At 44.1% G+C, this 12,500-nt stretch overlaps 1 protein-coding gene across 2 annotated transcripts in view; it reads right to left on the bottom strand.

The window, feature by feature from the left end:
* Window positions 1–3,279: 3,279 nt before the first annotated feature.
* The window catches only part of cd9a (CD9 molecule a), a 19,694-nt gene continuing 10,473 nt past the window's right edge, over window positions 3,280–12,500 (bottom strand). For both annotated transcript variants that reach the window (XM_076271559.1, XM_076271560.1), the window contains exons 4-8: window positions 12,446–12,500; window positions 9,960–10,061; window positions 9,615–9,707; window positions 4,971–5,054; window positions 3,280–3,927 (exon numbers count right to left, since the gene is read on the bottom strand). The exon at window positions 12,446–12,500 is cut by the window's right edge and continues 20 nt beyond it. In XM_076271559.1, coding sequence (XP_076127674.1) covers window positions 3,862–3,927; window positions 4,971–5,054; window positions 9,615–9,707; window positions 9,960–10,061; window positions 12,446–12,500 — 400 coding nt within the window. In that variant the 3' untranslated portion in view covers window positions 3,280–3,861. The remainder of the gene's footprint in view (window positions 3,928–4,970; window positions 5,055–9,614; window positions 9,708–9,959; window positions 10,062–12,445) is intronic.

The raw sequence follows: 12,500 nt of genomic DNA, 5'->3' as shown, positions 1-12,500 counted from the left end.
CACTCACGTCACACGTACCTACAGTATCTGAGCAGCTTGTAACACACATAGTTCAATCACCCAACTAACAGGTGTAGAACACAGTCCATGTGACCAACACACAGAGGGCTGGACAAAGCAAACACACACACACACACACAGCACCATGCAGAGTTCAGCAGGCAAACCATGACCAGTCAAGAGGTGCAAATGACACACACACAGTCCACAGAGCACACACAAGCACTCAGAGCTAGAAATAACACACACAACACACACAGCTAGGAAAATAACACACACTACACACACAATGCATCTAATTGACACACAAACACCACAGTCAGACACACACTGTGCATTCTCTAATGACACATAAGCACAGAGGTAATGTTTTTTAGGGGTAGGAATGTATATTGATATTGTAATATTGCAATATTGTATGGTGAGGTGTTTGTGGTATTCCGTATCACCAGAGGTATCAGTATTGCAGTAAAGCTTCCTACTGCAAACCAGAGTCAGTACTTCATGACTCCACGCAAATAGACATATAATTCCTGATTGTTGCATTTTTAGGTCTGTTTTCTTCAGGTACACAGATATCGGGAGGTATCATTAACGATGCTGTCATAATGTATCAAGCACCACAGAATCACTGTATGGTGATACTTTCGTTATCGTGGACTACGTATCGTGACAGTATCATACCACAACATACTCTGTGATTTCCACCCATAATGTTGATGCTACACCTACAGATGGGACAAAGAGATGCCAGATGTGTGAGTGCTCAAATGGATATCACATCACACATTTCCATCACTTTGACAGACGGAATCATAGGTGGAGTTATACAGTCCTTCCCCTTTCCCATCCTCAGAACAACAAAGGAAAGGCCAGGCCTAGCGGACACAGAGCACTTCTCAAATCTCAGCTGAGATTGAGAATCAGTCTGGGGGCCCTTCATTCACGTCCCATTTCTAAGGGTACACCAGCAGTGAGATTAAACTTAAACTGATACATTAAACTCTTACCAAATCTTTTTGGGAGTACAGCAAACACATCTTACGTTTAAAACGATTTGACTGCAGTTAACTCCATAGAGAACACATGACAATGAATAGCACATGACTGTTGTTCTACCATCACCACACAGCTTATCATACTCCTGTGTGTGTCATCACGTAGAGCATCATCATACACAGCATCATAAGCCTGCCCCATGCCACATGATCACTGGGATTGGTTTCTGGGTTTTTGGTGCTTCAGATATTGGCTTGAGTGGGAAGGTCGCTACCTGCTAAGCAAATTGAAATGCTAACACAGATTTGTTTGAATAGATAGATTTGGGGTCAAGAAAGTAAGAAACTTCTTTTGGACAAATATACTGTAATCCACTCATAAGATAATACTGAGGGGCTTGAATATACAAATGTAACTACAACAGTGTTGTGATGATTACATTACAAGATGTCTCTGTGTCAGGACATGAACGGTAAGACTAAACTAATTGTCTAGGTTCCATCAGCCACCCTCGTGCAGGAAGTCTCAGTGTATACAGAGTAAGTGGCTCTCCTAGAACTGGGCAAGCCTCTCGGCGCCTGTACACAGACAAGTATCAACTTGATTTTCCATTTCAGGTGTTAACCTTTACAAGCAACACCCACTCTTTCTCTCTCACACACACACATTCTGACCCCAGAGTAGCAGACTAACATTTCCCCCGTAAGATTTAGTGTTTATGGTAAACACAATCAAATTTCCTCTGATGCAGGGCTTCCTGTTTTGAAACGTTTTCACACACACTGGAGATCAAAGCACACACACACCCCAGACTTCTGTCAGCTTCGTGGTTAAGTGTCTGTGTGGCTTTCCATAATTGACCCTCCATCCTTGTAATTACACATGCTGTGAAAGTACTAATGCCGACCAGGCAGGGGTATGTGTGTTGGGTGGAACTGACAATCATGTGCTGTGAATGGGGTAGGAATGTGGCGTATGTTGCATGTATTCCTGGATCCAGCGGTTCTTAAACTGGGAGTCGCCAAAAATATTGGAGGGGTCGCAAAATGATTTTTTAGTCAAAGGCTGCCATTGACATAATGCCTTTGTTGACATAACCTACCTATGAGAGAAGACACTTTCTGCCTCTGCTTCCAATGTCCATCTCACAACATTTCTAAACCAAATTCTGCCGGTTAGAGAGAGGGGGTCACGAGACTTGGCCCATGTTTTTTGGGGGGTCACAGGACAAAAAGTTTAAGAGCCACTGCTGTATTTTATGGGAGTTTTTGTAAGATCTCTGAACAAATGTATGGTATTTAATTTCAGGAATTCCAAAGTAAAATTATGTGCATTATATGCATTTTCTGTCATTACAACATGTCGTGTCCTGCAGCATTTGAGTGTATGTAGTTGTCTTTCATTTATTTTTCTATGTATAACTGTCTTTTTATACAACTATATTTTGTTCATTTCAAAACAGGTAATGTAATATCAATCAATCAATCATAATGTAATATGCAATACATAATCACCATAGTAATATGTAATCATAATGTAATATGCAATACATAATCACCATAGTAATATGTAATCATAATGTAATATGCAATACATAATCACCATGGTAATATGTAATCCTAATGTAATATGTAATACATTATCACCATATTAATATGTAATACATTATCACCATAGTAATATGTAATCATAATGTAATATGTAATACATTATCACCATAGTAATATGTAATCATAATGTAATATGTAATACATTATCACCATGGTAATATGTAATACATTATCACCATGGTATCTACCCTCCACAAGGCCACCACTCTGATGTGTGAGTGTGACACTGTCTGAAAGAGCTGGGACATTGTGTAATGCAAAGGGATTAATCAGCCACTAAGTCCTGTGTCATTGGTGTGGGTGGCCTGAGAGTGAGTGTCCTCGGGTGTATGAGCGCTTTGTGATTCTAATACCCAGTGACATCTGAAGATGCCTCCCAGATGGCTGCTTTGACACCTGCCGTAATAGATGTCATCAGAGATGCCCCTCCTCAAGGCCCAGTCTAGCTGTAATAGATGTCTGTCTGTGTGTGTGTGTGTGTGTTGAGTTTTGCCCAGTCTAGCTGTCTCAACGCTTCTCATGTCTTTCTCACACCCATGACAGCTGTGTTCCTCACAGCTTTACTGTATCTGTTACCAAGTCATTACAGTAAGTACAAAAACACGCACACACACACACACACACACACACACACACACACACACACACACACACTGAAACAGACAAGATGTTGTGGTCAGACATGACATTTATTCTTCTGTCAGAGTTAAGTGCAAGAAAACATGTTTTAGATAAGATAGATCATGTATAAAGTTCATAACAATATAAGAAAAAACACGATGTATAACACAATTCGAACAGGTTCGTTTTAAAAATACCTCATGATTGATATAAAACACAAAGAAAAAAAGTTAGAAAAGAGTCAAACTCAAAGGCGCTCACAATGTGCAGAGTATCATCATTTACATATAAACTATGGTCACTGATGGTCACAGCACTCCAACCAATCAGACTGCAGCATTCAGAAAAGGATGTGAGTTCCAACAAATCAGGCGAAGCATGACGGTGCAGGTCCTAGCGAATCGGCTTTGCTCAGGTGGGCGGAGTGTACCCTAAAATAGCTAACGATTGGCACAGATGTCCGCTCTTCACCCACCTGCGGAACGCTGATACGCCCCGGCTGGTTCAACCATCACATGGCTCTCGCTGTGCTCCGATTGGCTCCCCCCCATGGATGAGGTCATGTTTGAGTGCTTCAGGACAGACATCATGCAACACAAACACTCAGGTCGTATCTATGGTGACGACCCCCTCAGACAATTTCTCTGGTTTTTCTGATGGCACAACATAGCATCATGCTGAAGAGCATCCCAAAGATCTGCAATAAACAACAGCATAAACATCATCATAAACAACAACAACTCTATTTGTCGCAAAACATGCTGAAGAGATTAATTACCAAAGATCTATAGCAGGAAAATAACGCATCAGCATAATAAACAACAATAAAGCTATCAGTTCGGAACATACCCCACTGAGGAGCTAACCTGACTCTCGCCAGATGAATTCCGCCTAGCTCCGCCTAGCTCCACTCACATCCATCTGGGATCGGTTCCGTTGAGAGTGATTTCTGCACCAGATTTTATGGTAGAGCCAATCAGGACGCAGGGCGGGAGTTTCATAGATGTGACGTACAGTATAGCGTAGAAGCGACTGTGAGACTGTTCTCAGCGTCACGGGTTGGCTTCGATGTGAGTGGTTGAAGTAGTACGTCAATAGATGACGGACAAGTGGCTTATCCAATCATTTGCAAGGATTTTTGATAAGGCCCAGCCTTCTGAAGCACCACTCCAATGGATCGATCCCAGATGGATGAGTGGAGCTAGGCGGAACGAAATTCATCTGGCGAGAGTTGGGTTACTGAGGAGCATCCAAAAAACAGAAATACTAACTTGATCACTCTCAGAGTTATCAAGACAACTGGTGAAGTTAACACCATCACTGTGTGTCCTAATCATCTATTATTACTATCTAATGCCATTTTAAACGTTTCATGGCATCATTTTTTACCCCACTGATAGCAAAACATTCTTAACTGGGCTTTCCAATGGTTGGAATATTATGTCAGAATTATTATGTATCATAAACCATTATCATTACAACTTTGTTTGTCATGATCAGATTGAGTGATGCTGTTTAAATGATTTTAGGTGGATTATATTCAAATAAATAACATACTAAAGTAATCTAAGTCACTATGTAGTTGAGTAACCATCAAGGCTTATAATGAGATCATCATCCAGCGTCAGTCTGCTTTTAACAACCCTACTTGTACACACAGGGAAGTGGCTCTGATCTCATAATGGTCTCGGTTGACCACCCATTACGGAGCACAAAGGGCAGACTGTGAATGACCGTTACCATGACAACCCCAATGCCGATCCCCACTCCGCCGATGATGTGGAGTTTGGAGTTGAAGACTTCATCAATGGCGTCCGGGCAACTCTGAGGAGACGGGAGAGAGAGAAGAGAGAGGGAGAAGAGAGGGAGGAGAGAAGGAGGAGAGAGGGAGGGGAGAGAGAGAGGAGAAAGAGGGAGAGAAGAGAGGGAGGAGAGAGAGAGGAGAGAGGGAGGAGAGAGGGAGGAGAGAAGGAGGAGAGAGGGAGGAGAGAGGGAGAGAGAGGGAGAGGGAGGAGAGAGAGAGGGGAGAGAGAGGAGAAAGAGGGAGAGAAGAGAGGGAGGAGAGAGAGAGGAGAGAGGGAGGAGAGAGGGAGGAGAGAAGGAGGAGAGAGGGAGGGGAGAGGGAGAGAAGAGAGAGAGGGAGAGGGAGGAGAGAGAGAGGGGAGAGAGAGAGAGGAGAAAGAGGGAGAGGAGAGAGGGAGAGAAGAGAGGGAGGAGAGAGAGAGGAGAGAGAGAGGAGAGAGGGAGGAGAGACGGAGGAGAGAGAGCGGGAGAGGGAGGAGAGAGAGAGGAGAAAGAGGGAGAGGAGAGAGGTAGGGGAGAGGGGAGAGAGGGAGGAGAGAGAGAGGAGAGAGGTAGGAGGGAGGGAGGGGAGAGAGAGAAGAGGGAGAGGGAGGAGAGAGGCAGCTGGTGTTTATTCATCTGATTAACTTCAAGTGCCATTAGACAGCTAAGTACAAGCTAAGTCAGTGTTTAGTCTACTGAAATAAGAACGGTCTCTATTACTCCATATCGATGGCTAGGCACTACATTTAGCTACATGGAATAAATATGATCAAGACTGCAATATCAAATGTTAGGAAAGTGGTAGACATCAACACACATTCAGGGTGTCTTTATATTGGTAGCTGCAGGAATTTGATGTGTTTCGCTAGCCTGATATAGCCAGACTCAATTCTATTGAGAATTTGAGTTTGGGACTGAACCATTGGAATGTGATTATGGGACCTGTTCCATCTGATACAGGGGGAAAATAGGGGTTAGCACTACTAGTTAGCTTTTCGGACCTGTAACCGGAGAGTTGCCGGCTTGAACCCCGACCAGTAGGCACGGCTGAAGTGCCTTTGAGCAAGGCACCTAACCCCTCACTGCTCCCCGAGTGCCGCTGTTGATGCAGGCAGCTCACTGCGCCGGGATTAGTGTGTGCTTCACCTCACTGTGTGTTCACTGTGTGCTGTGTGTGTTTCACTAATTCACGGATTGGGATAAACGCAGAGACCAAATTTCCCTCACAGGATCAAAAGAGTATATACAGCGGGGAAAATAAGTATTGAACACGTCAACATTTTTTTCAGTAAGTATACTTCCAGTGAGGCTATTCGCATGAAATTTTCACCAGACATTAGTATTAACTAATCCACACATATTAAAAAATCCAAACATTAATATCCATAAGTAGAGTTATGAGTAAAAAAGTGGAATGGCACAGGAAAAAAGTATTGAACACGCTAAGAAAAAGCAGTACACAAAGGCAAGGAATGGCAAGGAACAAGCTGGAATCTATAAGTAGTTAGAGAGTAATTATCCCTCCTATCTGTGCAAATTAATATAAGCTAGCTTAGTACATACTGATGGGCTATAAAAAGGTTTTTCATTACCAAGGTGTCACACAAGAAACATTTCATGATGGGTTAAAGCAAAGAGCTCTCGCAAGACCTTTGCAACCTTATTGTTGCAAAACATATCAATGGAACTAGTTACAGATGCATTTCAAAACTTCAGAATCATTCAATAATCAGTATTGGAGCCATTATCTGCAAGTGGGAGGAACATCACTGCATCATTAACCGGCCATGCACAGGATCTCCTTGCAAGATTTCGAAACAGGAAGTCAGAAGGTTTGTCAGAAGAATAGGCCAAGAGCTAAGGACCACTTGGAGAAAGCTCCAGAAAGACTTGGATGCAGCAGGTCCAATTATTACAGAGAAAATCATAGGTAATGCACTCCACCGCCATGGCCTCTATGCACGCTCACCCCGCATGACTCTATTACTGAAGAAAAACATGTCGAAGCTCGTTGAAAGTTTGCTACCCAACATTTAGACAAGCCTATGAAATACTGATAGAATGTATTCTGGTCAGGCGAGAGCAAAATATAACTTTTTGGATGTCATACTACACACCATATTTGGAGGAGATATGGCACTGTGCATCACCCTAAAAATACCATACCAACAGTGAGGTTTGGAGGTGGTGGCATCATGGTGTGGGGCTGTTTTTCATCTCATGGTACTGGCGGACTTCTTACAGTTGAAGGAATGATGAATGGAGCCCTTTTGTTCCGGGAGAATCTTGCCATTCACCAGGATGATGAGGATGAGACATGGCTAGACCTTCCAGCAAGACAATGATCCAAAGCATTCAGCAAAGGAAACTCAGAGAAAGGAAATCAAGGCCCTGACTTCAATCCAATTAAATAGTTTAGGAAGTTAATTAAAGATCAGGATTCACAAGAGGGACCCCTAGAATCTTCAATATTAAAAGACTATCTGTTTAAAAAAATGTGAAGCTGTAAAGAAGTTGTAATTTCAAATAAAGGCTCTTCCCCAAAGTATTTAAGAAATTTCAGCAAGCGTGTTCAATACTTTTTTCCTGTGTCATTCCACTTTATTACACATAACTCAATTTATGGACTTTAATGTTTTTTTTTTACATGGGTGGCTTATCTGAGTTAATACTAATGTCTGATGAAAATGTCATGCAAATAGCCTCATTGGATTCATACTTACTGAAAAAAATGTTGACGTGTTCAATACTTATTTTCCCCGCTGTATACTTATACTTACTTACTTAAAATGTCTCTGCACACAATTGGATAGAACTAACCAATCAGAGCAACGGAATACTGTATGCAAATCCCGTAGGGAGAACAGCCAAAACATTCTTCTTCTGAAAAAAGATGATTACTCTGAAGATGCCTTGATCACTGAAAAAAGATGATTACTCTGAAGATGCCTTGATCACTGTTTTCTGTTTGTTTTGTAAAGTTATTGCACTGTCAATATGTTGTACAATTGACACGATAGCGAAATCTAAACGTCTAGCTTCTGAATGACTGAATGACCAGGCATCACTGTTCATCTGTCTATCATCGCATAAAGGCCACCAGATGATTTGATTGGTGCGCACAGCTCTGGTAAGGGCATAGAGACTTCTCAGTGGAACAAGTCCAGACTAAATTCTCCGACCGCAAATTTTGTGGGTGGGTAAATTGGAGCTGGCTAGTGTTTTGTATCATATCAGCAGTGTTATGTGCTGAGAGTCCAGCATGTTTGGTAGCTGGCCCCTATGAGAGGGAGCGTTGGGAGCGTCTGCAGATGGCCCCTATGAGAGGGAGCGTTGGGAGCGTCTGCAGATGGCCCCTATGAGAGGGAGCGTTGGGAGCGTCTGCAGATGGCCCCTATGAGAGGGAGCGTTGGGAGCGTCTGCAGATGGCCCCTATGAGAGGGAGCGTTGGGAGCGTCTGCAGATGGCCCCTATGAGAGGGAGCGTTGGGAGCGTCTGCAGAGGGCCCCTATGAGAGGGAGCGTTGGGAGCGTCTGCAGATGGCCCCTCTGAGAGGGAGCGTTGGGAGCGTCTGCAGATGGCCCCTATGAGAGGGAGCGTTGGGAGCGTCTGCAGATGGCCCCTATGAGAGGGAGCGTTGGGAGCGTCTGCAGATGGCCCCTATGAGAGGGAGCGTTGGGAGCGTTGGGAGCGTCTGCAGATGGCCCCTATGAGAGGGAGCGTTGGGAGCATCTGGTGAAGCTACTAGAGAAATGGGTAGAATGGGGAGGAGGATGTAGGCGGCTTTGAAACACCAGAGCATGTGACACAGTGAGCAGGTAAGGTACGGAACAGGTAATCTCCTCCACTGACACAGTGAACAGGTAAGGTACGGAACAGGCAATCTCCTCCAAGTGGAAGTGGGATGGATGGGCTGCTCTTGCACTTCGCTTCGAGTCAGCTAAGAGGGCCAGAACCCGGGTGCACGAAGCACCTTAGGTTAAGAGTTTCCCGTAAAAGCTGATTTAAGGCCACATTAAAATAAAATTGGTTGCACAGACATCCTTAAGTATTCTCCTTAAGGTTTCCTTAAAATTTTCCCTTAAGTATTTACGGTTTTATCCTTATCTTGTAAGAAATCCCTTAAACTGCTGCACAATGACCTTAGCAGCCTAACTATGGTATCAGCGGCAGCAGCATTATGTTGATTTAGCTGCATTATGAACAAGATTACAGCAATGGCCCTCTCCCCCTGAGCTGTGTTGAGATCTCCTCCAAAACTGTGTTGAGATCTTGCAATGACCCTCTCCTCCAGAGCTGTGTTGAGATCTCCTCCAGAGCTGTGTTGAGATCTCCTCCAGAGCTGTGTGGAGATCTCCTCCAGAGCTGTGTGGAGATCTCCTCCAGAGCTGTGTTGAGATCTCCTCCAGAGCTGTTGAGATCATCCTGCTGTGCTTACTGCAGGCCAGTTTTAGGCACTTATGTCATGCTTACATCGTGAGCGTCGCCACACGGTGCTGTGGGAGGAGCTGGCTCTCAGCCATGTCTGTGTGTGTCGTGAGCGCTGCCTATCTATAGGGTTCCCATGGTTACCCACGATTTGGGGCTCCAGCCCGTTACCTTGGTGATGAATTCATCCAGCAGGCCCTGCCTCTTGGGACAGGTCTCAGCATCAAACTCAAACGGATCTCCAGATGGACCACAGCAGTTCAGCTACACACACACACACACACACACACACAAAAGCATAAAACATGCACAAAAAATACATATCACAATCATTAATGAACATGATAAATCAAAATACACAATTGACAAATTAACATTTAGTCTCACTCTGTAATTTGTGTAACTGTGTGTGTGTGTGTGGTGGGTGTGTGTGTGTGTCTATTTATTAGGCATTACCCCATGCTGTATAAGAGTGTGTGTATGTGTGTGTGTGTGTGTGTATTTATTAGGCATTACCCCATGCTGTATAAGAGTGAGAGTCTTCTTCAGGGGTTCCTCGGGATTCTTCTTATAGTTTGCAATGGTCTCCCTGTAAAACTGAGTGATATCATCCACCACCTGCATCACACACACACACACACACACACGTGATGTCATGTCAGCATACATGGTAAGGGGGAAGGTGTATAAGTACACAAGTGATATACAAGTCATGTCAGTATACAACATTAGGGGGAGGGTATAAGTTACACTATATGCTAGTCTCATGTTTTTAGTCCGTGTAATAGATGTGCTCACGTCTCTGAGCTGTAACCTGTGTGTAACTCTGTGTCAGGCCTATCTCATAACCAAGGTCACATTCTGCTGATAAGAGCCTGTGAGCAAGAATGAGATGCACTCACACACACACACACACACACACACACACACACACACACACACAAATACATGCACATACACACACAATCTCCCTGTCTCTCTCTTTCTCTGTCTCTCACACACTCAAAAATAAACACAGTGCCTCTGTCTCTCTCTCACACACACACAGACTCCCTCTCTGTCAGGCGTGGGCTGGTGATGGAGTGCTTGAGCTGAGTGGAGAGCTGTGGTGACTAGGTCACCCCTCCTTCCTCCCTTTCTCTCTTCCTCCCTTCCTCCCTTTCTCTCTTCCTCCCTTCCTCCCTTCCTCCCTTTCTCTCTTCCTCCCTTCCTCCCTTTCTCTCTTCCTCCCTTCCCTCCTTCCTCCCTTTCTCTCTTCCTCCCTTCCTCCTTCCTCCCTTTCTCCCTTCCTCCCTTTCTCTCTTCCTCCCTTCCCTCCTTCCTCCCTTTCTCTCTTCCTCCCTTCCTCCCTTCCCTCCTTCCTCCCTTTCTCTCTTCCTCCCTTCCTCCCTTCCTCCCTTTCTCTCTTTCCCAATGAAGCTGTAGTAAAGAGCCTCAGGCTACACAATCTCATTTCATTTCATTCTCTATCTCACACACACAGAACTACACTACACTACACTACACCACACACACTCACACACACAGCACAGCATTACACACACACACACACACGCACACACACACACACAGAGCACTACACTACACAGACAAATACACAGCACAGCACTACACACACACACACACACACACAGCACTACACTACACTACACTACACTACACTACACTACACTACACTACACACACACAAACACACATACACACAGCACAGCACTACACACACACACACACACACAGCACTACACTACACTACACACACACAAACACACAGCACAGCACTACACACACACACACACACACAGCACTACACACACACACACACACACAGCACTACACACACACAAATACACAGCACAGCACTACACACACACACACACACACACAGCACTACACTAGACACACACACACATACAGAACAGCACTACACACCAGACATGGGGGACTCGAGTCACATGATTTGACTCGAGTCAGACTCTTTTTTAGGACTTGAGACTTGCTTGATCAACATGTATAAAAGACTCGACTTGACTTTGACTTGCTATTCATGACTTGAGACTTGACTTAGACTTGAGACAAATGACTCGAAATGACTTGACTTTTTATTTTTTTCATAGATATTAAGGAGTTAACGTTACGATTTTAGAAAATCTGCTAAGGTGCTGTTGCATGCGTCAAGCGAGCGAACATGTCATTGTTACCAAGTGACGCGACAGACCAACAGCAAGTGCCAGATCAAATGAGACAGACTGAGGTAGGCTAACTTGCAAATATGGAAGGCTCTACGTTTATACCAAAACATAATAATGTTTGGCTTCACAGATGTTGTATCTGACAACTCAAAGGAGAAATGAACAGCAGTCTGCAAGTGTGCAAAATAGCGACATAACCACCACCACGTTGATTTTCATCCGTCAGATGTTAGTCGTGTTAGAAACCTAACGTCAAATTTGAGGCATGTTAAGAGTTGGCTTTGAATCTATTATGCTTTTTAGTTAACGCGATATTAGGTTAAAATGTGTGAAATGGCAAAGTGAAACATTTTCTTGTCTAAGTTTAACCTTGATATATAGCGAAAAAGTTGCCAATGTAACCTAAAGTAAGCGCCTCTCTTTCTCCCTCCCTCTTAAACTTTCTCCCTCCCTCAAACTCGTCCCTGTTCCATACAGTACGTTACAGCCTAGTAGTAGGCTAACAACAGTAAGTAGGCCTAGCTAACTGCCAGCAATCAGCATAGAAAAGTAGCTTACTTCACATGTTAGGCTTATGTATAATATGATATAGCATTGACGGTCCTAAACCCTCCTAAAACCCATTGTGCTGTCGCGCTTGTCAAAGAGATATGTGCATAGGAAGATGTGTTAGTGTGAGCGAGTGTGTGTGTGTGTGAGAGAGTGAGTGTGTGTGTGTGTATTGTGTGGGTGTTTGTGGCTAAACCCCATCCTTTTAGCCAGGTGTTAGAGGTGTGTGTGTGTGTGTGTGGGGGGGGGGTCGAGGGAGCTGACCTTGCTCTGATTGGAGAAGCCCCAGATTCCAGCTGCCACCTCCACAGCAAAGATC

Source organism: Alosa pseudoharengus, unplaced genomic scaffold (assembly GCF_046254945.1).
Source record: "Alosa pseudoharengus isolate Yale_2024_CS ecotype anadromous, Long Island Sound unplaced genomic scaffold, YU_APseudo_1.1 YU_APseudo_1.1_scf_10, whole genome shotgun sequence".
In the NCBI taxonomy this organism is placed as follows: domain Eukaryota; kingdom Metazoa; phylum Chordata; class Actinopteri; order Clupeiformes; family Clupeidae; genus Alosa; species Alosa pseudoharengus.
This window is presented reverse-complemented; position numbering and strand designations above follow the sequence as displayed.